General features: G+C 38.6%; 1 protein-coding gene across 2 annotated transcripts in view; it reads right to left on the reverse strand.

The window, feature by feature from the left end:
• The window catches only part of LOC127630877 (ELAV-like protein 4), a 102023-nt gene that overhangs the window by 5291 nt on the left and 75240 nt on the right, over positions 1 to 21492 (reverse strand). The window contains exons 5-7 of one of the 2 annotated variants that reach the window (XM_052108721.1): positions 20209 to 20362; positions 7772 to 7997; positions 3982 to 4020 (exon numbers count right to left, since the gene is read on the reverse strand). In XM_052108721.1, coding sequence (XP_051964681.1) covers positions 3982 to 4020; positions 7772 to 7997; positions 20209 to 20362 — 419 coding nt within the window. The remainder of the gene's footprint in view (positions 1 to 3981; positions 4021 to 7771; positions 7998 to 20208; positions 20363 to 21492) is intronic. The other variant, XM_052108722.1, reaches the window with a different exon arrangement.

Here is a 21492-nt window from a genome sequence, read left to right on the forward strand (position 1 = left end):
TTCGAGAGAGAGAGAGAGGGACGCACGCGGCTGTGCTGCATGTGTGTCTGTTTGTTTATGTTTGTTTTAAGTTCATTTTTATCATTAACATTTTTTGTTAACTGTTCAGCCAGTTCCCGCCTCCTCCTTGCCCATTCTTGAACTGTTACAGTTGGTGCTGAAATCCAGGAGGGAGGAGGGATGTGCTGTTGCAGAGTCTGCCTGGGGATGGAGGGGTCACTGCCGGCCGTCGAGAGTCAGAGGAACTGCTGCCATACTCAGAAGAAGGAGAGGAGCGTTTCCGTCCGCCTGGTGCCAGAGGACTCGCTGCCGTCCGCCGGGGGAGGAGCGAGCTGGTGTGTGCCATAGGGCGGAGAAACGATTGAGGACCGGGCAACAGTGCATCCGGGAGCCGGTGAGCAGTTTCTTCACTCTTTCTCCTCTCTGTGTCTCCACTTACCCTTTCCCTCTACTCATGCCTTCACTTGTCTCTCCCCCAGGAGAAAGGCGAGTAAGGCTTTATGGCCGGTGCCGAATCAGCTGATCAGCTAGAGAGCAATATAATGGGGAGCTGGAGATGCCGGTTTGAGAGAGAGAGAGAGATGCACATGGCTGCATTGCATGTGTGTCTGTTTGTTTATGTTTTTTTTAAGTTAATTTATATCATTAAAACTTCACGTTTACTGTTCAGCCGGTTCCCGTCTCCTCCTTGCCCATCCTTGAACTGTTACACAAACTTTTATAATTTTTCTGGAACACATTTTCCTGCGAGCATGCTTTCTCAACAACAATAACTGAAATGGTTTATTCTGCTCAGCCACTGCTAAACAGAAATTGACTTCTCTAGAAAGAGAAGAAATCCAGTAAAATATGGAGCCTTCAATCATTACAGAAACTATCTATGAAAAAACACACACGCAATGCACAACCTTTCATGCTACCCTTCTTCATCTTAGCCTTGAATCTTTTGGTGTTCGATGGACATCAAAGTGTTTCAATAGATACTAAAATATGCAACAAAATGTCATAAGCACTAAAACATGTTGAGAAGAAGCCTTTTCGCTACAATCACAGCAGCACAAAGCAAAAAGAACATAAGCAAACCCAACTGATCAGAGGCTCCTAAACCTGCAGTGAAACGCTACATTTCCTGCAGGGATCCAGGTGAGCTGTCACCCCCTCCGTCTAGCTATACACCAACTTATTCAAACACATAAACCCAAAAAATAACGCATAATGTTCTATTGGTTAACATTAGTATAAGGGATAGTTCACCTAAAATTAACATTTTGTCATCATTTAATCACCCTCATGTTGTTCCAAACCTGTATGACTTGCTTCTTCCATGAAAAACAAAACCCACACTTTGAAAGTGAATGGTGACTGAGGCTTTTGTTTTCCATGTGACTGAGCTTTACATTCTGCCTAAGATTTCCTTTTGTATTTCAAATAAGGTTTGAAACAACATAAGGGAGAGTAAATGATATAATTTTCATTTTTGGGTAAACTACTTCTTTAATGTTCAAAATACTATTGTTTATTGTTTGTTTATGTTATTTTTTATTGTGTTAATCAATGTTAACATATACAACTTGTAATGTAAAAACGATACCATAGTACTATACAGTATGTATAAATTAACAATATCCAAGATTAATAAATGCTGTAAAAGTATTGCTTATTGTTAGTTTATGTTAACTATTGCTTTAACTAATGTTAATGAATACAACATAACTGTAAAGTGTCACCAAGTTTTCTATTTTACTGTGGCATCCTAAACAGGCGTGATGCGACAAGTTCAAAGAGACAAGACATTCTTTTGTCCTTTTAAGGTTTAATGTGTAGGGCTGGGTATTGATATAGATTTCCTGATTCAATTCAATTTCAAATTCAATAGCTCTCGATTTGATTTGATTCCAATTTCAATTATATTCTGAATCATTTGGGTATATTTCAATTATAATGTCCATTTTGATTACATATGAAAGCAATACTCGCTCAGCTAATGCTGTTAATTGTACGTTACAGTTACATTATGAAATATTGATTTTAGACATTTTATTTTATCTATAGTTTTTCCATCATTTTGTTCACATTTTAGTTTAGTAAAAACTCCATGCATTCCATCAATATAATTAATGTCTTGAAATTGCATTTATATATTTTGCATTATAAATTAAGCATGTACTGTAAACAATAAACATTTAACTATATATATACACACACACTGGTGGCCAAAAGTTTGGATGATTACAGATTTTGCTCTTATGGAAAGATATTGGTACTTTTATTCACCAAAGTGGCATTCAACTGATCACAGTGTATAGTCAGGACATTAATAATAAGCTCTGAATTGGCTACATCACTCTACCATCTCCTCTCCACCAATAGCTGGTGTGTGGTGGGCGTTCTGGCGCACTATGGCTGCCGTCGCATCATCCAGGTGGATGCTGCACACTGGTGGTGGTTGAGGAGATTCCCCCTATAATATGTAAAGGGCTCTGAGTTTGAGAAAAGCGCTATATAAATGTAAGTTGTTGTTGTTGTAATAACATGAAAAATTACTATTACTTAAACTACTTCAAAAAGTTCTCATCAAAAAATCCTCCATGTGCAGCAATGACGGCTTTGCAGAACCTTGGCATTCTAGCTGTTGGTTTGTCCAGATAATCATGTGACATTTCACCCCATGCTTCCTGTAGCACTTGCCATAGTTGTGTCTTGTCGGGCACTTCTCACGCACCTTACAGTCTAGCTGATCCCATAAAGCTCAGTGGGGTTAAGATCCATAACACTCTTTTCCTATTATCTGGTCTGTGTTTCTTTGCCCACTCTAAAGTGTAGATAAGAGATTACCTACATTGTGCTGGCTCTGTGATTACCCTGACATACATACTGTCATAATGTTTTTTTGTTTTGTTTGAGCGCATATTGACAAGTCACACTTTTCTTTATCAAATACCAGCTATGTGTGATTAGAATTAAATGTTTATTTTTTTGTTGATTTAATCAAAAACTGACTGTAAAGAACAGAAAGGGTATTATAAAGTGTGTTATTCATATATCAACATATTAATTATGTGGCTCTCGCCTTTAGACACATTACACGGAATGAGTTAAACCAAAATTTTACTCTCAACACACAGTGAACTGAACTTTTTGCCACTAAACTTCACAAACCCTGGTGAGCGAAATCTGAACATTTACCAGCCAGTGGCAAATCACAGATATATAGTGCACTATTTGGTTGCATGTGCGAGTGATTTACTCACATTGATCTTGAGACTGAAGAGTCAATATTGTAATCGTTCAAATGAAGATCACATGCATTGGAAAATCTAGATTTTTTGGACCAATGAGATTTCACGATAGGCGGGGCTACCCAGCATGATGCCTCAGAAACAGAAACTAAGTGACTGACAAAATGTCCTGTTGCTTTTTACATGTTGTGGCCATGGATGGTTAGGACAAACATTTTGAATTACACAGAGACATTTTATTGCTTGATGCTTTATTGCATCACATCTGGTTGGTACTCAGTGTTAGACTCTATACTTTAGGAATATAACTTTTTTTATTATTTGTTTTTTATTTTATTATTGTTTCTGTGTAAAAAAATTATATGCAGCTATCTATAATCCTGAGCTGGACGGAAGTACGGTTTCAGCCCCTGAATCCTGTTGAAGCCACGCCTCATAACATCTGCTACACACAATAAAACATAAAATACCAAAACGGAATATAGAACTCATAATCATCATAATCAAACAATGCATATTCAACACTACAAATTAAAAAAGATACTTACACTTACGTTTTAGGGCTAATGATTGGTAGGTTGAAATAAAAAAAAGGAATAAGCAAAAGGAAACTCAAGGAAAGATGAAAACTGTGAACTGAACTGAGTGCATTTGATTTTTAGAAAAGCAAAAAAAAAAAAAAAACAGGATAAAAATCATACTGTCAACATGGACATCTGGCATTCGGTGAAGTTTTAATTACCTCTTAACGCCATAGGCCATATTAAGCAAATTGTCCAGCCTGTAAAGAGAAGGAGGGTTCTGGGGTTAATGCCAGGCAGATGGTCGACTCACTCAATGGAACTAATGCTACATCCCTGCCTCACTGAAGGAAGACACCCATCCAGCGATGGGCCATTACACTGTGCTGCCCCATCAGGCATCTCACAGAGTCAATCATACATCAAAAGAGCAGCAGACTTGAAGCAGCGCTAATGGTAACACAGGAGGTCACTCGACTGCCCACCCAGCATCACACATACTTAACGCAATTGCTATCTGCTTTTGGAAGCATTTAGCCATGAACTTGAATCTAAGAGTGCTGCAGTCCTAAAATTGTTTATAGTTTGCTAAGGTGCTGGAACAGCAGCTAGACTGGATGGCTAATTTTTATGTTATGCATACTTAACATACTTTCAAATTTGAATTTGAATAGATTCTATGACTGGCATAGAATACTTATATACAGTAGATCAATTTAGACTTTTCGGCTGCTTTTCAATCTATGTAGAAGGGGTGTGGAATTACAATTAAAGGGATAGTTTACCCAAAAATGAAAATTCTGTCATCATTTACATACACTTATTTGTTACACTTAAATGACTTTCTTTCCTCCATGGAACAAAAAAGGAGATGTTTACCTTAGTCACCAATCACTTGCATTGCTTCTTTTATTTATACAAGTGAATGGCAACTGAGGCTAACATTCAGCCTAACATCTCTTTTTCTGTTCCACAGACGAAAAAAGACATTCATGTTTAGAACAGCATGAGAGTGAATAAATGATGAGAGAATTTTGAGCAACTGACATTTTGTTTGTCCAAATTCTCATTTTAATATATACGTAAGGTAAATTAAGCCCAAATTACCTGAAGTCACCCCTGTATTGTAATACTGTAATGTATTAATATAGTGACGATGAAACAGTGATGGGGGGGGGGGGGGGGGGTGGGGGGTATGACAGCAAGTACAAAACAAATCAACTTGAAAAGAGAAATAAATTAATCGTAAAAACATGGATGAAATTGAGTGCATTTTTCAGCCTACCTGAAAACTTTAATATAAAATGACATTTCAGTGAAGTTGGAGGCAGGATTTAATACAGCATTAACTGGGAGTGCCTCTTTTCTCTACTGTCTCTCTATTAGCCCCAGTGACCCACTGGGTCAGTGTATTACACTTTCCTTCCCCGTCAGTCATTCTCATTTTGGGATTCTGTCTGTTTGGCTACTTTGCGACCTCCTTTCCTAACTCTGCTTGGCCCTGTCTAATTTCCTATTAAAATCTTTACAAGATGGCCGACAGGGCTAATTACTGCTTTCTTACATTTCAAACTGAACTTCTGACAAACACGTGTACATACGCACACTCAGAATCTCTCTGTGGTGGATCAACAGTTGGTGACGCTACCTTCTGTGAACTTGGAGAAAAAAAACAAACAACAAAAATAAAACTAGTACATTCAGTGTGTCGAGTCATTAAGATGCCAATTAGCCAATTAGCAAGGCAGGTTGCTTTCTGGATAAATGAGTTAATTGGAGAGAGGGCTCTGAGGTGCAAAAGCAGATATCTGCAGGCCTGTCTCAACCCAGCTCGGCCCTGCCTACAGCTTTTCACACTGCCTCTCCAAACACACACAACACAATGATGCCTTTGTAAGGCTGACTAATACATGCAAATGGGGCTGATCCTTTTCAAATCTCTTCAATAATAACTGCTTGTGATGTATGAGGAATTAATTACTAATTTCTGTCATCAGTATTGCAGAGTGGTGCTAATAGCTCAGCGAGTCCTATTTGACAAAGAATCACTTGCTTTAGTAAACATCACACCGACAGTCCAGGCTGCAGGTTGTGATAGATAGTAACTCATCCAAAGTATTTTATAGCTAACTAACTACTCTACTGATTTCAGTGCTGATATAGATGCCGGTCTAGTTGGTGAACCAACAGAGCCAAGCAAATTTTGTTTGTGAATTCTGGTTGACCATTATGGTCTTTCTGGTGAAGCTAGTTAGTGTGCTGCACTAATAAGCCTATTTACTTCTAGCTGAACTTTACAACACATGGAATCCTAGTTTGGATTAAGCTAAGAAGATAAATACTTCACATACTGAAAGCACAAACTGAACAAATAGTATTTTGGATATGCAAAAGTAAAAGAATCAAGAAGCTAAATATATTAAGCTTTTGTTATCAATAATGCATTCAAATGTCTGCTTGATTGTGAACTTATATTTGCTGTTGTTAAGCTGTAAACTTTCACTGCAAGATGTCTTCATCTATATTGGCAGACTTCGCCAGCTCGAAGCTCATAAGACGTGACTCATGTTTAATGTGAATTAGCCTCAGAGGAGAGGAGATCTTAAGCAAAGACCTACCAATTCAATAGCGGGATCAAAAGGTGTTGTTATTGTTGCCTGTGACTAACTATTCACCTTCATGCATAGTGAGGGCTATGCCAGAGAAATGTACTTTGCAGTGCCTTTAAAAAGGTCGAGAACCACTGCCTTGGGCTGTAAAGGTGTTAGCTGCCAGAGTGAAGTTATTGCTGGCCTGCTGAACTGAAATGAAAGGAACAGATGTGAAATGAAAGAAGGGGGAGGATGGCGTATGAGAAAAAGAAATCAGAGGGACATTGTGAACAACAGAACCCCACTGTCTCTTATCAGTCCTTCACTTTGGTTTATTTTCTGAATCTTGTTTTTTTTGTTTTGGGAATAGCCATTCCTCTGCTGTGACTAGGGGTGGGTGATATAGCTAAAAATAAAGCGCAATATTTTTCAGCCTTTTGATTTATTCAGTATATATAATCCAATATTTATGAATTTGCTTTGAAATGGCTTAAAAGGGTGATGTTGGTGGCACTTTACAATGAAGTTGTATTTATTAACAAAAGTTAATGCATTAGGTATCGTGGACTAAAAATAAACAATGTATTATATCAATCTTTGTTAATTTTTGTTCATCATGTTCATCACTAATGTTAACAAATATAATCTTATTGTAAAGTGTTGTGAAAATTATAATTTGTAACTTGAGTTACAATTAATCAAAGCATGTTTTCCTTTTTTTTTATTTTTTATAATATATAAATAATTATTTGTAATAATGTTAATGCAAAGTATATGAACCAATATAACAGTTCTTACATAATAATGGCATACTAGCAATATTTACCTAAATATAAATGTACTACCTGTATACACTTTAAAATATAAATAATTGCCATGCTGAGAATTCCCTATGTATTTTTGAGCCCTGACACAAACAAAGTGAATTGATACATTGAAACATTTAAATGAATCAAACTTATCAACACTAACGCCCTTTTCCCTACTGAAGTTTAAATCAGAGATGCAATCAATACATCTGTATCTTAATGCTCTCATATTTGCGAGTTCTGAGACAAGAAAGGATAGCAAAACTAGTCTAATGACATACTCTTTAGGAAACTTAAAAGCTAAATAAAAAGCACATTAAAATCATTGCAATATTAATCATGTTAATTTTATGTTGCAAGTAATTTATTACAAAATATTGTGAAAATTAAATATATCGCCCAGCCCTAGTTGTGACATTGAACAGTGAACAGGCAACATAGTTTTGCAATTACAACACCTATTTTCTAGCCTTTATTCTTTTTTACAGTATTCAAACAATTTAGCAGTCTCCTCAATGATTTATGCCTTTTTTAAAGACTACTATTTAATATATAGCTACTGTTTGCTCAGTGTAACCTTGTAGACTATAGGCCCATCTGATTGCATTTACCTGAACCTTTGCGCTTGATGGTGGAGGGGTCCAGGGTAGCGTCGGTTGGGGGACTGGTACAGCTGCGACAGTATTGCCTGGCTGGTCTTCTGACTGGGGTTGTTGGCAAACTTCACTGTGATGGGCTCAGCAGCCCCAGAGGGCTTCTGTCCGTTCAGACCCTTGATGGCCTCCTCAGCTTCTATCCTCTTATCAAAGCGAATGAATCCCACACCCCGCGAGCCACCTGTGGGGCCAGCACACCAGAAAAAACACACCATACACTTACTGGATTTATCCAGATTATAACAGCAATATAAACCAAAATATGTACATTTAGTCCATTGGGTCTCATTCACTAATAATTGTGTATTTTTACTTAAGCACACAGAAAAGTTTCTTCTGGAAAATGTGTTCCAACCTTCTGATGAATTGATGGCCCGTTGATGAATTTGGATTATTCTAAATGATGGAGTGTCCACTTCAATTTAGTAATTAGCATAATACACATCCAAATCATCTCTATATAAGGGCTTTCCATGCACTCAGTTACTCAGGCTCATTTACAGTAGTTACTCAATTTCTTAAATACTCAAATCTTGGTAACACTTTACAATAAGGTACCATTTGTTAACATTAGTTAACATGAATAGCAATGAAAAATACTTATTAGGCATTTAGTAATCTTAGTTAATGTTAATTAAAACATATATTAATAAATGTTTTAAATCAAAAGTTGTGTTAGTTAACATTAGTTATTACACTATGAACTAACATGAACTAAGAATGAACAATTGTATTTTAATTAACTAACATTAACTAAGATTAGTAAATGCTGTAGAAAATATATTGTTAAGTGTTTGTTTGTGATATCTAATGCATTAATGTTAATGAATGGAACCTTATTTTAAAGTGTTATTCAAATCTCTCACTTTGTCACTCAATTACTCAAATATATTTAACATAAAATTGTTAATTTCTTCTTAACACATTCAATGTATTCAAGGTTAACGGGAGTCCATGATTTTTGCATATGTGTGGTTTGAGTTGGCTCTAAATGTTAAACTAAAGGTTAATTCACATCATGTCGGAATTACACATTTGAAAGATTTCTTTTTACAGTCATGACCAATGTTCCCTCATGGAGAATGGAGAACATTTGATGGGGAGATTCTATTGGCCACTTCTGGCCGAGTGATTAACAGTTGCTTATGTCTTACGTGAATGCAAACAGGTGCAACTATTTAATTTTAACACATTAATTTTGCTACGTTTATGCCTCTCATCCACACTAGAATGGCATTTTCCTCCAACAAAACAGGTTTTACACACAAATACTTTCGTATGCACAGTAAGTGAGTGAGACCCAGTATGCCAACATAAACAGACCCTTACTGGCACACCTTCATTTAGAACCATGCATTTCTATATTTAGAAACAGAAATACTCCTGCAAATGACTCAGCTTCAAAAATGACAAATGACAGAGATATGTAGCCTGTGTGACGGATCCCATTGCTGGTGTCACATTATGCAAATGAGACGTGAGGGAACGGGGAGATTCTATTGGCCAGCCTACATTCCAGTGCTGTCAGGCATACATGTAATTTGTTTTCTTTTCTTCATGAGAGGTTGGCAATATTGTGTGGAAATGTTCTTGCCTTTTGGTGTGGAAATTGAATGTGTTTGTGTGTGTGTGTGTGTGTGTTTGTGTGCATGAGTGTCTTGCTCAGCTGCATGCTGTGTGGTTTGCACCAGCTGACGGCCACACACCGCCTCATGGTATGCAGCTTGTCTGCAACATTTCCATGGTTTCCAGGGCGATGGTTTTGACCGCTACCTGAAAGTAACATTAAAAAGAGCCTGGCATACTGGGAGGTCTTTTGTTGGGCTGGTATTTAATGAGATGATCCTTCTGTGCTGGGGAGAGGTGCAAGCAGAGACGACTCGCCAAGAGGGCAATTTGCATAATACAATGAACACATACGTGTGTATTTGTGTGAGTCTACACTCACACACACTGCTTTGTATATTGTCAGTTCCTTCTCTTATTCTCTTGGCTGTCACCCGCTAGTATTGATGTTTTCTGTTGTGCTGCCTGATTGTCTATTCAAATCAGTGTTTTTTTGATACGTTCAGTTCTGCAAACAAATATTTGCACACAATCTTTTCAATGCAGCAAGCTTTCATTCAGACTGGCTGCATTACTCTCTTTCCCTCGCAGCGTGAGTAATTTCCTGACAGCTCTCTTATTTCCCCAAACCTGCTCTCTTTAATTAGACTGAGAAAAGTAAAGGTTCGAAAAATGAAAGGATGCATTATTCTAGAGAGTTTAGGATGCAGGGTTTAGCTTTACGCTCCCTGCAGAGTGATGTTGAGGTCAAAAGAAGAATCCTTAGAAAGTGGAGCAGAGAGTGGAATCTGGGAATGACACCTCCTCTCTCTGTTCCTCTCCTTCTCTCTCTGTTTGGAAGATATTTGACATGCAAAATCCCAAGTATCTAAAAATACAACATTTTATTTTTCATACAATTTTGATCCAAAACTAGATGACTTTTTGGTTCTGTCTGTCAGTTTAAGCACACCGCAAAGAACTGAAGGATCTGCCGCAAACTAAATGCTATTCTTGCTTTCGCTTGGTGTGCTGGATGAACATATCATAAACTGTGATTGTGGGGAGGTCAAAGGTCAAGTATTTTCAAATCTATTATGTGGCAATGGCTATGCTTGGAATGGCATGCTAACATTCTACTCTTACTAAGTCTGGAAAATTAAGTATGCATTCTGTGCACAGTATGCAAATTTATTGTATGCATGGATGACCTACTACAGTACAATTGCCTAAATCTGCAGTATGCAGCAGAGTACACTGTATGGAATTCTGTGTAGTTCTGTATGCAACTGTGAAAGTTGACCTTCCATTTCTGGTGTGATGAATGAACCAAAAATAATTATTTTTAATATCCTTTCTCAACTCATTACTTAATTAGAGTGAGTTTTGAATTCAAAATTCAAAGATGATAACTGGACGCCACGTAGACACAACGTGATGAGGTCATGTGCCAACAATATAACAACTGGAATAATGCCTGCTGTTTCACATACTATTTTAAAAAAATAGTAAGCAGAGTATACTTCACAGTATTCAGTAAGTCGTAAGCTATTATTTAATCACAAACATCCCAAACATGTTTGAATAGCTACTGATAAGCTGAATGCAAGCCATAACAAGTCAAACAATATGAATGATCAGTGTGATACCTGTTAAACAGCAAACTAATTTTGTACACGCTGTATACTTTGTGTATTTTATTTTTGTACCATACCTTAAAAAAACCCTGAAACACTCTAAAAGCTCAGAGACACAGGGCAGGTACTCTGTACTATATTTCAATCCAGAGTGTTTCAGTGCTGTGCACTAACAAAACTATAATGAAATCGTGATGGGATTTTGTTTTCCTCGGGTGGAAATAATGCTGACCACTCTCATTCCAGCTGCAACTCAGCAAACAGCTGACGATCTATCAGAAGCCTGCAGAATCGCTAAAATTAGGATCCAGAAGAAAAGCTTGCAGATTAACGGTTAAAAATGCAAATAGGAGCCTTAATGTTGACTGTGCTTTACTATTTTCTTTTCTCCTCGCTTCCCTGACATTAGCATAATGAGCCTGCAGCCATTTCTACAACAGGCTGCCTAAAAAAGTGAACGGCCAAGCTAAAACCAGAGACACTTGCACTGCTAGCTTATTTTTAGCGCTTATCAGAAGTTACTGCAACAATATGCCGGTTAACGGTACTATTTTCCCAGTAATCACTCCTACCTTACATAACTTTTTACCAGCACTTATCGCAGCTCAGCACACATGAAGCCAGAGAATACCGCGTTTAATAATAACCGTGACACATAGAGCGCGTGTGCAAGAAATGGTGGCAAGAGACCGCCACTGCTGGGCTGACAAAGCGCTTTCTACTGCACGCCCACTGTTCGGTTCCTCGACACTTACTGCATTGAGAGAGACAGAGGTAGAGGAAAATACTCCTTTGGGAATAAAGGAAAGCTGTGAAAAGCTTGACTGTTAATGAAAGCATTTTCTCCTCTGTCTGAACATAAGCACCTCTCCGTTGTCTCTCATTCTCACTTTTTAGTGCCTGTGCCAACTGATGGAACATTTATTAAACTGGTGAGCTAAATATATGATGAGAGGAAAAAAGCATATACCTCTTGCCATAGCTTCTGCCTAATCAGAGAAAGGAGAATGATGGCATCCACGTTTTATGAAATTTTAGTTGCTGCTGCTACAGATGGTGTTTGAAAAGGCTCAGTAAGGGAGGTCTTTGAAGACTCAAGCAGCCCTTTGCCTGGTTCTGCTGGTACAGTTATAAATCCATCTGTTTGTCCTTGTGTAATTGGAGGCCATGGTAGCTGTGTGATGGCATGTGTGTTATGTTGCAATGTCTGAAGGAAGATAGGCCTGACAACGCTTGGTGAAGCATCTCGTTTCAGTTAGATTGTAATTCACTGATCATTTAAACATACATTACCCACAAATTGTTCTGCTAAACACAATTTGCACAGTGCAATTCCCAATCTTGTTGATAGGTTATGAGGGCTAGGTTGTGGAGAATGCAGCAGACTACTGCTGTTTAAAATGCAGAAAGTGTGCTTGAATGTGCTTGAACATTGATTGCAGGTTGTTATTAAATAAGACAATAAAAGTTTTTTTGTCCTATACATGCAAAGTTTAGTAAATTTAAGGGTGAGCAATGGCTCAATTGCACATACTGTAAGAACATGCACATGAAGTTGACTGTGTATTTCTAACCATTCCTGACAGCACGTTCACACAGTGTAGTTAATGGAATTCAAGTCATGAGAAAATATAAATGACAGAGATAGAAGTGGAGAAAGTGTCGCATTTTAAAAGAGGGATTTCCACAAGTAGCTCATGGGAGTGGCGTTGAGGAAGTCGATTTTCAATTTCAAAAGGCGCAGCTTGTTGGAGACAGCACTCTGGATCAATTGTATTTGCTCTCATTGATGGGACATGTATTGACTGCTAGGCAAGGTCCAGTGGAGCCTTTCTGAATATTTGACTATTGATCAAAGCGCCTAAACAATCCTATTTCTCTGACATTAATGTAAGGTTAAATGTTAAGTGTAAATACTTTTGGCATAGATTCAGCCAAATGCTACGTGTTTTTCAAATACCAGTAATTTAGTTAATTTTTCCAATGAAGTGAGAACAAACAGACACGCCCTGGGGAATGAGTCATATAAAAGATACATGCGAGAAGAGGAAATAACATTCAGTCACTTCCATGGAAAACATTATCCATGGGAAACTACTTTCTGTTGGGGCTAACTGAGAGGGTTAAATGGCAGGCAGAACAGTTTTTCTGTCTATAACCGACCTTCTTGTCACAGTCTGGGCTGGACAGTCCCTTCTGTATGTCTTGTCCTGTTGGTGTGTGTGTCTGTGTTTCCATCTCTCTCCCACTTTTGTTTTGCATGTGTCATGTGGAGAACATCAGCTCTATTGCCAGGATGACTGACTGTGTCTCCACCCAGCTCGTTGCCAGCAGCACCTGCCTCCAATTACCAGCTCCTATATATTCTCTTCTTTGTTGGATAGTTTTGCTGTGTTGCAACTCTATCAGTGTGTTCTGGTCTGTTTCCTGTCTCCAGTTTCAGTCTGTCTCGTTTCTGATTTATTTTTGGTAGTTTATTCTTCTCTTTCGTGAGAGTTTTGATTTGTATTTTGTATAGTATTTGGTTATTTAAATAAAAGCCTTATTCTGCCTTCCTGTATTTGTGTCCTTCAGCACCACGTACTGTGACACTTCTATAGTTCCCTAATTGTTACCATTTAAAAACAAAACTGATGACGAAGATGAATGTTTTATTTACCAAATGCAAAGTCACTGTTAGTTTATCATGGTATATATCTTTGCCTTTATTAATGACTTGCTCTTGCAGTGCTGTTTCAGGATGAATTATATTATGGAGGGATATTACAATGATTAGATCTGCATTTACAAGTGTTTAGCAGATTTGTAAAAAAAAAACAAAACATACATTTATTTGTATGTGTGCATGTCCAATCTAGATGGACATTACAATAGGGTAAGTCCAAAATACTTCTCGAGTATGTGAGGGGTACCAGACTGATGAAATGGTCATTGTTTTGGTGAATTACACTGAGCCACTCATTACTCAGTTTTGAGCTGGTTAACAGTGGCATAAAGACTATGCTCATTGTAATTTAAAGATCTTCCATTAGTTTCACCTATGTCTGTAATTTTCTTCTACATTAAAATAACTTCTATCCCAACTTAATGTACAAAGACTATATAACAAATAATTGTACTATACTAAACTATTAGTAAGCCAATTGTTGGTAGATTCCTATGAAAAGTGTAAACAATGTGGCCCAATCAAAAAATTGCTGCTTTGTTTCGGATTGCGACCAGCCTGGCCGACTGTATCTACATTGGCTAAACCAATGGCAAGAGTTAAGGGTGGGACAATCTGTTTGTTTGACTGAAAGGAGGTGTGTTTGGGAAACTTGTTTTACAAACAGTAATTATTTGTATTTAATATAGTCATTATAGTGGTGCAGAAATTAGTGTTGTTTTTATGCAGGAGTTTGTTGTTGCAGTACCTGAAATGGGCTGCAGTGATTTTGGAGTTATACTATCAGGTGTTGGAAAATGTGACTGGTGAGTTAAACTGAACGGTCAACATTCAGATGATTTTCAATTAAACTATAATGTGATTTTGAGTCACTTTGACTTCAACTCTGGTTTTCTATACTCTCTCTCTCTCTCTCACACACACACACACACACACACACACACACACACACACACACACACACACACACACACACACTAATACACACTCCCTGTTTTGCATTTAAGGCTTCACAGAAGAGTTGTAAGATTTGCTCTATGCCTCTTTATGGTAGACCTCTTTGGAAAAAAAAAATACTCCTTGTTTTTTTAATCACCAGCAACTCAAGTTTAATTACTCATTAAGCTCCCTCCTACGGCCCCTTCTCTCCCAGGGAACCTTCACTGGGCCAAAGGAAGGATCTGTGTCAAGGGAGGAAAGCCTCTCAGTGTGTGGTTTGTTAAGTGTGTGTGTGTGTGCATGTTCCTCATAAAAGGTTCAGCACCACTAGAACGTGGTGTACATTTTTCCTGTGGCTTATGCGATATTGTTTGCATGTTGAGTTCCGTTATGAATTATGCAGTTTGAAAAATATTGAATGTGTAAGAAATTCAGCTCCATGACCATTTATATCCTGGCTGATTTATTCATGATGCTGGAGGAGGGATAGGCCAAGGATACGGGTGGATGCGTTAAAATAGACTCATCAGTCACTCTGTGTCATGGACGTGGTACTGATGTTTAATGATTCTTAAGGTCAAGATGCATGTTCTGAGATCAAATGCAAGCATATATATACACACATACACACATTGAAATACACGAATGAGTCTGTATGTGGGTTTTCTGTTTCATCAGTACCAGACTGCGACTAAATGATCACATTTTGCAACTGTTTTCCCCACCGGTGTGACTAAATTGTTTGTCAACTCTCCCTCTTTCTCTCTCTAACTCCGTTTACCACTGCCATTTTCTATTAAGCAATATCAAATGGCAAATGCATCAAATGCGGAACGATACAGTGCTATCCGCTACCCGGATCAATTAGCAGTACGGCTCAATGGACAGAGCAGTCTGATCACAGAACAGGTGCGTTCACTTGCGGAGTGTCAATCATTACAGAGCTGCAAGCAGTGGAGGTTCTAGCTTGTATGGCATCCTGGGGGTCCGTGCCACCCCTGGAAACGCACCCTGTGCCACACACGGCAAAATGCTACCCATGTTGCCCATGCCTATATCCGCCACTGGCTGTTACCAGTGCGGAAAAGTTGCGTTTACTCGCCAAACCGGTCACGAGCTCTCGATGCACACCACTGATCATTACAGCACTGCCTGCTAGAACCAGTGAAGCTCGGCATGAATCGCGGAAAACATTTGAATTCAGCACAGAATTCTCAGGTGCAAACCTCTGTGAAACCCTCGGTGAGTAAAGTAGTTTAAAACATCATTAAACGGTCCGATATTCAAAACAGTTGGCTACTGACAAGACGAACAGGAACACAGATATAAACAAGACATTTCACACATCAGCACCCTTAGAGAATTACCATATATTTACTAAAGTACACTAACTTTATTAGCTCATATTTTAGATAGAAATATTCATAATAAATATTATCATTTATAGTGGGCTACATTAGGAGTTGAGGAATCTTTTGTTAAAATTGTCAAAAATGCCATAGTTTGTTTAATAAAAATCATGTTACATCTAACCATGGTGGTGAAGATGTGCGTTGTTTTACCTTGGGTTACAATGGTCTTGTTAACCTCTGTTAAATTATAAAAAATGCTAAATATAATCAAGGGCTTTAAAGCCTGGATCTTTGTGAATTATGGACAAAGTTAGTTTTCCTTCTGTTTAAAAATCTGTTCTCTTCAAATGCTCTATGATTGTAAAACATTTTTATTGGTTTTGTTTACCTTCAAACATTTTCATGAATCAACATAAACCTGATGAAAGGATACCCAATTTAGTCACACTGAAGAATAAATATTAGCCTTATATAAATTAGTTGTTACATTTTTACTTTTTATTGATGTTATAGATAAACTTCTTAATACTAATTGTTAATACCAGTAAATTGACATCTGTATTCCAACTCAAAATCAATGCCTTACTGTCAAATTAGCATTTCAGTGGAGCAAAATTTTCAATATTATTGGTAATTGGACTTCTTTTTGCAAAATCAGAATAAGAATGAGCTTTATTTCCAAGCGTTCACACATACACAAAGAATATTTATGGGTGATAGGAGAAACAAGTGCACATAGAACATTACAGTGACACACAGAATATAAAACAAGGTAAGAGTATAAATAGACACAAATAATAGGACATATAACAGAATGGCAGATGTACATGTGCAAGTGATAATGTATGTGCAATGTAGGGATATGTACAGTTATTGAATTAAATATGTGAATTTACATATGTACATAAGATATGTATTTACATGATTGCTCTATGGGGGAGTCCTGAGGCAGTTTAACTGTTCATGAGGAAAATGGCCTGAGGGTAAAAACTGTTCTTGTGCCTGGATGTCCTGGCGCTCAGTGCTCTATAGCGCTGGCCAGAGAGCAACAGTTAAAAGAGGGAGTGTGAAGGGTGTGTGGGGTCCAGAGTGATTTCCTCACTCTGGAGATGAACAGGTCTTGGAGGGTGGGCAGAGGGGCACCAGTAATCCTCTCAGCAGTCCTGAATATATATAGATGTACACAGGACAGACACAATGATGGCTGAGTAGAAATCTGCCAGCAGCTCCTGTGGCAGGTTGAACTTCCTCAGCTGGTGAAGGAAGTACAACCTGAGCCTTCTTCACAATGGTGTCAATGTGGGTGTCCCACTTAAGGTCATGAGATATGGTAGAGCCCAGGAACCTGAATGACTTCACTGCTGCCACAGTGCTTTTCAGGATGGTGAGGGGGGGATGCAGGGGTGATTTATCCTGAAGTCCACTATAATCTCCACACCAGACAGCCAGCTGATCAATCTCCCATCTGTATGCAGACTCATCACCGTCGCCGATGAGGCCGATGACCATGGTGTCATCTGCAAACTTCAGGAGTTTGAAAGTGGGGTATTTTGCAGTGCAGTCATTCGTGTACAGGGAGAAGAGCAGAAGAGAGAGAACGCATCCCTGAGGAACACCAGTGTTAATAGTGAGGGTCCCGGATGCGAATTTCCCCAGTCTCACTGTCAGAAAGTTGATGATCCATCAACAGATTGGGGTGGGCATGGAGAGCTGGGTCAGTTTGGTTGAGAGAAGATCAGTCATGATGGTATTGAAGGCTTAACTGATGTCCACAAATAGGATCCTTGCATAAGTCTCAGGTCTGTCAAGGTGTTGCAGGATATAATGCAGTCCCATATTGACAGCATTATCCACAGAACTGTTTGCTTGGTAAGCAAACTGAAGGGGGTCCAGCAGGGGTCCAGTGATGTCCTTCATGTACTCCAAAACCAGTCTCTCAAATGACTTCATGACCACAGACATCAAAGTGACAGGTCTGTAGTCATTAAGTCCTGTGATTTTAGTTTTTTGGGGTACCAGAATGATGGTGGAGCATTTGAAGCAGCAGGGAACTTCACACTGCTCCAGTGATCTATTAAAGATTTGTGTGAAGGTGGGGGCTAGTTGGTCAGCGCAGACTTTCAGACAGGCAGGAGATACACCATCTGGACCTGAAGCTTACCTAGTCTTTTGTTTACGAAAGACCCGGCACACATCCTCCTCACAGATCATAAGTGCAGGTTTAGTAGCAGGAGGGGGAGAAGGGGGGTTTCATGAGGTGTTGGTGTGTGTGTGTGTGTGTGTAGTGAAGATCAGAGTGGGGGAGGGGTGTGAGACTGGGCTTTTCAAACCTGCAGTAAAACACATTCAGTTCATCAGCCATTAATTGACTCTCTACAGAGTGAGGTGGAGGTGTTTGGTATTTGATGATGCATTTTAGGCCTTTCCACACAGAAGCAGGATCATTGGATGAAAACAGTTTTTTTTAGCTTTTCAGAGTTGTTTCTTTTAGCCACTCTGATTTCCTTAGTCAGTGCATTCCTGGCCTGGTTGTACAATGTTCTATCCCCACTTTTTTTAAGCATCCTCTTTGGCATTACGAAGCTGTCTGAGTTTTCCTGTAAACCATGGTTTATCGTTATTGAATGATAAAAATGTCCTAGTATGTTTATGTATATTCTCATAAAAACTGATATATAATGTCACAGTATCTGTGAGCTCGTCCAGGTCTGTGGCTGCAGCTTCAAAAACCCTCCAATTAATGCATAGCAAGCATGTAGTTCCAGCTCTGCTTCATTGGCCCATTTCTTTACAGTCCTTACTACAGGCTTTGCTGATTTTAGTTTCTGCTTGTTGGTTGGGAGAAGATGAACTAGACAGTGATCGGAGAGTCCTAAAGCTGCACGTGGGACAGAGCGATATGCATCCTTTACAGTGGTGTAGCAGTGGCCCAATATATTTATTTCTCTGGAGGGCATGTGATGTGATGTTTGTATTTTGGCAGTTAATGGGTGAGGTTAGCTTTATTAAAATCTCCCATAATAACTATAAGAGAGTACGGGTGTTGTTGCTCCGTGTCTGTGATGTGATCAGCCAGCTGTTGCAACTCTGCATTCACGCATGCTTTTGGCAGGATTTAAACACTCACCAGAATAAACGAGGAAAACTCCCGCGGCGAGTAGAAAGGCTTAAAGTTGATGAACAGTGGCAATTTACGTTGATGTAAAAGCATGTTCCACCACCTCTAGTTTTCCTTGATAACTCCACGATGCGATCAGCTCTGAACAGCTGAAAGCAAGGCAGATGTAACGCGCTGTCCGGGATGGCTTCACTCAGCCAGGTTTCCGTGAAACACAGAGCAGCAGAGTTAGAAAAGTCCTTATCTTTTTGAGTTAGCAGAAGCAGTTTGTCCGTTTTGTTACCGAGGGAGCGGACATTTGCCAGATGAGTCCTAAAGCCACGTTGACGAAGCTTTACAAGTGTGCTGGCACGCTTCCCTCACGTGCACATTTTGGATCGCTTGTAGAGCACCGCTGCACCTCCAAATATAATGTCTAATAAAACGTTTGAATAATCAAACACCTGCAAAAAATTATCAGGAATGCTCTGCCAGATACTGATCGGGAAAGAGTGACAAAAACATGACAAACAAACAAAACAAACAACATGCTAGAGAGCTTCACGCCGAAGCAGCCATCCGCGGCGCCATCTTTTTAAGTGATAATATAATATATAACCAACTTTAGAACTTGGTGGCACTCTCAAATGTTAGCCTGGAGCCCTCACACTAGTTTGTATAACCATCTGAAATGGAGCTAATGCTGGAAAATTCTGTATTACAGAGTTTCTGTGCATATACAGTATGTGTTTAAAAGCAATTCTTTTTGTCTCAGCTTTAAAGGGATACTTGACCCAAACATGAAAATCATCATTTACACACCCTCATGTCATTCCAAACCCATATGACTTTACAGTAGTTCATCTAGCACAATGTCCAAACTGCTGTTTTCCATACAAGTAAATGGTGAGCAGCTTGGACGGTCTGATAAATTTCTATTTTTGTGTTCCACAGAAGAAAGTCATATGGGTATGGGACAAATAATGACTGAATTTGCATATTTGGATGAACTATCCCTTTGACTAAACTGATTATATGCAAGAAGTTTTATACATTTTATTTGGAATATATTAGTGTGGTGATATGTGATGTTTTATTGTACATGTGCATGCTCAAGTGTTTCTGTATGATTGAGAGAAAAGCGGTCACACTGATACCTGTGACCTGGTCGACTAGAATGCGGGAGGTGATTATCCGTCCGTACTGAGAGAAGAGCTGTTCCAGCTCCTTCTGGGTCATGGTCTTGGGCAGCCCACTGACGTACAGGTTAGCATCACGGATAGAAGCTGAACTGGGCCGTGCATACGACACCTGCAACAAAAAATACACACAAACACATCAGTCAACAAAATTCTGAAAACATTGTGCTTTAAGTGGCAGGATTGTTGAAGTATTTGGCAAGAATATACATGCCATATAATCACACTATATTCTTAAAGTGTTAGAAAATATGGCAGAGCTGTAATAGACTAACAAGCAATCAATCTGTTTAGCTAATGTATAGCCAACATTCATGAAATATTATAAATAAATATTGCATTGTGATGCAGTATTCAGATGCTGGTAGTCATCTGTGCACCTTTTCTGTCTCACTGTGCTGGTGGTCTCTCTCTGCCTCTTGCATTGTCCTGCAGCAGCTAGAGATTTCAGTAAGACAATGCCCCAAAACCCTCAGCTTATGAACAAGGGAAATCCTATTTACTTAGTAGAATGTCTTTGAGAAAGGAGCAGCTGCTGTTAGGGATTTTCTGTCATGTATATTTTTTTTTAGGAATGGGATGGTATCTAAACAGCTATACAAACTGTTGCAAAGGACGTTTGCAAATCGTCAAAAAATATCAAAACTAAACTTAAATATACAAAATAAAAAATTAGTTACTAAAGGTCAAGTGTGAATTAAAGAAAAACTATACATACAATTAGTTCAGAGAACACTGTATTGATATTCTGTTTAGGGATTTTTCGAACCTCTTAACCCTAAGTATTTAATGTCTGCTATTAAAATCAGCCCAAAACAGCATACAGACTTAATACAAACTTTGTAGATAATTTTTTTAATCCTTAGGTGTGACATCTATTTTTTGTAAATGTTATATTTTTTCAAGGATCGAAGTTGCATATTAAATTATAACTTGTCTTGTTATGCAATAGCATTTAATTTACACAGAACCATAGCCTAAAATATAAGCTTAACTTAAACCTTGTTCTTTGGCTGCCTTGCAAGCTCTGGAATGCAAATCTAGTTACACATAATTGTACAATTTCAACATTGTAGAATTTTTTTTATAAACTCAGTGCACATAGCAGCAAATAATAATAGCTCATTTGTTTTCAGAAAACACACGCTGGTGAACATGATGGAACAGCGTGCGTGTATGTGAGTGTGTGTATGTGTGTGTGGTAGAGAGAAGTCTGGCTGTCATCTGTGCTGAATAACATTT

This window comes from Xyrauchen texanus, chromosome 37 (genome assembly GCF_025860055.1).
Source record: "Xyrauchen texanus isolate HMW12.3.18 chromosome 37, RBS_HiC_50CHRs, whole genome shotgun sequence".
Taxonomy (NCBI): domain Eukaryota; kingdom Metazoa; phylum Chordata; class Actinopteri; order Cypriniformes; family Catostomidae; genus Xyrauchen; species Xyrauchen texanus.